The following is a 5,095-nucleotide window of genomic DNA, read 5'->3' as shown; positions in this document are numbered from 1 at the left end:
CGACAATTTAACAAAAAGTGATGTACTGATATGCAGCCTGGATGGATCACCAAAACACACTAAGTGAAGGAAGCCAGACACAAAACCACGTGCTACATGATGTCACTATCTGAAGTTCAAGAACACACAGAATTAATCCATGTGGATAGAAGTCTGGAGAGTGGCTCCCTTTGGGGAGGGACAGTGAGAACCTCTAAGGTGATGGAAATGCCCCATATCTTTATCTAGGTGATGGTCACATATGTGTAGATACGTAAAAAACCCTCGAGTTGTACACTTAAGATTTGTGCATTTCACTCTATGTAAATTATCTCAGTAAATTACTGTAATAACCTGCACCACAAAACTGTCTCTCCACACATACACTGTCCCCACCACTTCTCCCATGAGCCCAAGTCAATACCAGACCCACTGGGCACATGACAGAGCCCACAGTTACAAGGATAGTCACTGAGTCTGTATCATCCAGGGCACTATCAGAGTGGATGATACTTAGCGTCTGAGCCCCAAGTCTGGGAAGGGGAAAGAACACAGCATTTAAAGAAAGCAGCCGCAATGCTAGTGACACCATGTCCGTGTTAGGTTGCCTTGGGAGAGTTTCTACTTTCCCCCAAATCACCTCACACAAGCCCACATCCTATAAAAGGTCTTCGCCAACACCCTCATTCTGAGATGCTCCTTGGTCTCCATGATGTACTATATTCCCTCACTGCCACAAGCCATTCCACCCAGTTTTGTTCAGTAACAGGAATATCCCTGGGGGTCTTGGCTGACAGGCATCAACAGAATTTTAACCCCCTACTGCTGTCTAAGTTCACGTATTTCTGGCAAAATTTACTCAACTGTAAAACGAAAATAATAAAAGTAACACCTTCTTTATAGGATTGTTATTAAGGGCTATATTGTGAGGATGTTATGAGGATTATATATTATATGCTACTAGGATTGAATAATTTATATTATATATATATATCTCCCAGCATATAATGTCAGTTGCAATAATTATCATTAAAATTTTAATTTGAATTATTATTTTGGGAAGTCCTACAAGGACAGAGACCTCATCTATCTTTTTTTTTTTTTTTTGTGGTACGCGGGCCTCTCACTGTTGTGGCCTCTCCCGTTGCGGAGCACAGGCTCTGGACGCACAGGCTCAGCGGCCATGGCTCACGGACCCAGCCGCTCCGCGGCATGTGGGATCTTCCCAGACCAGGGCATGAACCCGCGTCCCCTGCATCGGCAGGCGGACTCTCAACCATTGCGCCACCAGGGAAGCCCTCATCTATCTTATTCACTGCGAAATATTCAGTTCTTGCACAGAGCTGGCCCGGAAATAACCTGCAAGTCCAACAACAAAGAGATGGGTGAGTTTGTCGCGTATGCCCATACCATGGACCACATTACGTCCACCGAACAGAACAAGGTAGATCTATGTGTATTGACTTGTGCAGTGTGCATGATGCACCGTTAATGGCAATCATCACACCGATACTGAGCTCCGTCACTGAGTTCTGCAGGTGTTATTCTGTTTAGTGTTATCCATGAGGAAGTGATTTCTGCCTCCCGGTAGGAGTCCAAAATTGGGTAGTGCTGGGTCCCAGGCTGGGGAGAAGAGGCTGAGTCAGGAAAGAAGCTGCAAGAGACAAGCCCAGCTCTGTAACATTTCAGGGAAGGCCAGGGACACCCGCGCGGTGTCCAGAACCTCTGCTGGGGCTGCACCTACTCGCAAGTGTTAGCAGTTCCCTGGGAGACAGATTGTGGGCACCAACCTGAGCTAGGGCTCCAGGGTGCATTTTTGTTCTGACTTATCTAGATAATTTTTCCACTTCATTTTGATGCATGATGCATTCAAAAGAATACAGATATGAGCTTAACATTTTTTTAAGAATTATCTTACCATGTGGATGGTCCTCCCTCTGAGATGTAGCTTCATTCACACAATCCTAGAAAGAAAATAAAGAGGAATATGATGCACACAGATCTAAAATCTCAGCTTTTCACAAAGTAAAGGAATGGAGACACAATATATAATTCAGAGTAATTCCATGATTAGGATGTGGTCAAATGAACGTCATGGTCATGGTCATGGTCATGGTCGTTGCTGGCATGTGTAGTCCTGTCTATGATGAAGCTGACCTTGAGACCCCGCTGCTGCTGCAACAGGTTTCCCAGAAGTAAGAAGGTGGGTTTTGTTCTCACTCAGAGGAGCCCCACAAATGCCATCTAACCCAGGCATTGTTCCTGAAGCACTTTCTAACTTTACTTCTCCACAGTCCCCAATAGTAAAAGTAATTCTTTCCAGTGTCTCCCAGAGTTCCTGCTATTCCTGGAGAAAATCCAGAAGCTTAAGAAAAGCTTCTGGACTCCCTGGAAGAAGAAACTAGTCAAATGATAGCTGTGCGGTGCGTTTGAGGGACAGGGGAAGGGAGGAGATTGGAAATCAAGCTCCCCATGTATCTCCAATGTCTTCTTCCCTTACTGTACCCCCAGTATAGAGATGAAGCTTCTTCAAACGTGAGATCCAGTAAGATTTGGAGACAATGAGACATAATTCACATCCCCTTCACCTGCCTGGGGAAGCCTCACTCCCAACATTTAAATTGGCATGAAATCAGAAGTTTTAAAATCAACTAAAATATCACTCTGGCTATTGTGTGTGAAATGGATGGGGGTGGGGAGGGTAAGGCACAAGAATAAATGAGGGGAAAATTGTTATGCAAATATGTGTAAAATAGTACAGGCAAGAAAAGAGGTTGGCCTGGACCAAATGGCGGTAGTGGAGACAGAGAGAAGCAGGTGGATTCCAGGTGCCTTAATCACACAAGACGATGATCTCCTGGAAATCAGATGCAAGCTGGCTGTGGTATCAAAGCTGACATCTGGGCTTAGGTTTGAAGAGCATGATGAGCAGGACAGCCATTGACAGAGCTGAGAGGAAAACTGAAGTCTCAGAGATTCAAGAGGGAAAAACAAAAGTCTGGACATGTTAACTCTGAGATTCTTTAAGAGAGCAATGTCAAGTAGCAATTGGACGGACAAAGGAGTCAGAACTCAAGAGGAAAGACCTGGACTGGAGTTACTATTTTGGAAACTACTAGCAACAGATGAAGCTCAAAGCTGTAAAAATGTGGAATCACCTGAGGACACAAGTATAGAGAAGGGAGGAAAGGCGAGAACCAAGCCCTGAAGATGCCAGCTGTCAGGTGGACTCAGCGCTCTCTGGAGTGCAAGCGAGGAGGAAAAAACCAGAAGAGGATAGTTTTACTGAAGCCAAGGGAAGAGAGGGTCTAATGAGTCATTTATGTGTCCAGTACTATGAGGGGTAAAGTCAGATAAGCTCTTAAATATATCCATCAATTTGCCAATAAAGTATAATACTCCAAGTAGCCTCATCTTTCCAGTTTACAGATAAATATCCCTTTAAACAAAGCCTATGCAACATTTCACTTACTTGTGCCTTTATTCCGCTAGCTCTAACAACAGAGACCCTTGGAGACCTTCACAAGAATCCTCACCTGGAATCCACTGTCTTCATTTCTGAAGTTCACCCAGTATGGTCCTTGGTTCTCATCCACCAAACACCTGACCTTGCAGAGGAGGTCCTTCACCTGGGCGTCCCGCTCATCCTCAATTGCTTTGTTGTTGAAAGCACAGTATCGGCCGCCATAGTTTTGAACCAAGTCCTTAACAGACTCGTCACTTTCAATGTAATCTTCCAGCAAGCCACCCATCAAATCATCCTTCCAAGTAAAGACTATAATGATGTGCTTCCTGGCTTTAGCTCCAAACACCTTCTGGATGCCCTTGATTGTTTCTCTGTCCTCCACCTTATAATGGCCGATGGGAATTACCAGAAGCAAGGCGTCGAGGCTGGGAGCCGAGAGCTCCAGGCAGCGCTCAATGTAGCCTTCCTTGTCATTGGCACAAGCTATTGAGGAGAAAAGGTCAGGGGTGTCGATGACCACAACCTCCCACCCCTGCGTGGCCCCACTCTCTCTCTGGCACGTTTTAGTCACCATCTGCTCACTGAACCTGGACTTGAACACAGCTTTGCCCAGAATGGTGTTTCCTGTGGCACTTTTCCCTGCGCCATGTTTCCCTAAAAGAAGAAGCCTCAGTTCCAACATGGAGCAGCCCAGCTCTGACTCTCTCTCATGACACAGGTTTCCGCTGGTTCTGTTGGGACAAAAAGCAACCCAACAATGTTCAACTCACAAACAGAGTGGATAGAGGAACAACAAGAAAGTACCTTCTGTTTCTGTTTTTTTTTCAACAGATTGAAGTTTATTTATCATATATGTAAGTCATGTCTGACAACTGAGAAAATGTTATTTACACAACTGAGAAAATGCTATTTACACAAAACACTGTAGATTAAAATACATAGGATTTGTATTTTTATACAATAATAGGGCCCCAGGATACAAACAAGGAAGATAAAGGAAACAAACTTGAAAAATAAAGAAACACAGCTGAAGAAAGTGAAGGAGAAAAGCCCCTTTTCTGCGTAGCTATTTGAAAGTTCACTCCTCTTTCAAGAAGAGTGTCACAGGAGTGTGAGGAAGGAATCAGAGAAGGTAGCAAAGGAAGCACATGCACCTGCCCTCAAGAAGCTTCACCTTGGGCTTCCCTGGTGGCACAGTGGTTGAGAGTCCGCCTGCCGATGCAGGGGACACGGGTTCGTGCCCCGGTCCAGGAAGATCCCACATGACGCAGAGCGGCTGGGCCCGTGAGCCATGGCCGCTGAGCCTGCGCGTCCGGAGCCTGTGCTCCGCAACGGGAGAGGCCACAACAGTGAGAGGCCCGCGTACCGCAAAAAAAAAAAAAAAAAAAAAGAAGAAGCTTCACCTCAGGGGAAACGTACGGCTGAGGCAGGGAGAATCTCATCAGGCCCAAGGATGGAGGCCTGGGCTCCTCCCTACAAGCGTCTGGATCTCTGCACAGTGCAACAGACAAAGCCCAGCTCAGCTCAAAAACACGCACCTCCAAGGTTATGCCAAGCCGAGAAGTCCAGTCACTGTCGGGACTCTTCTAAGAGCCTCTTCTGACCCTGACACACCCCCATATAAAGAAAACCTCACCCTAACTCCCCATA

General features: G+C 45.8%; 1 protein-coding gene across 1 annotated transcript in view; it reads right to left on the bottom strand.

The window, feature by feature from the left end:
* GIMAP8 (GTPase, IMAP family member 8) overlaps positions 1-4,127 on the bottom strand; it is a gene marked incomplete at both ends in the record, with an annotated part of 7,167 nt that extends 3,040 nt beyond the window's left edge. Inside the window, 2 exons of the mRNA XM_079711877.1 lie at positions 1,898-1,943; positions 3,516-4,127. Coding sequence (XP_079568003.1) covers positions 1,898-1,943; positions 3,516-4,127 — 658 coding nt within the window. The remainder of the gene's footprint in view (positions 1-1,897; positions 1,944-3,515) is intronic.
* Positions 4,128-5,095: the final 968 nt, after the last annotated feature.

This window comes from Hyperoodon ampullatus, assembly GCF_949752795.1.
Source record: "Hyperoodon ampullatus genome assembly, chromosome: 9".
In the NCBI taxonomy this organism is placed as follows: Eukaryota; Metazoa; Chordata; class Mammalia; order Artiodactyla; family Ziphiidae; genus Hyperoodon; species Hyperoodon ampullatus.
The sequence above is the reverse complement of the archived record's forward strand: the minus strand, read 5'-3'. Positions and strand labels throughout refer to the sequence as shown.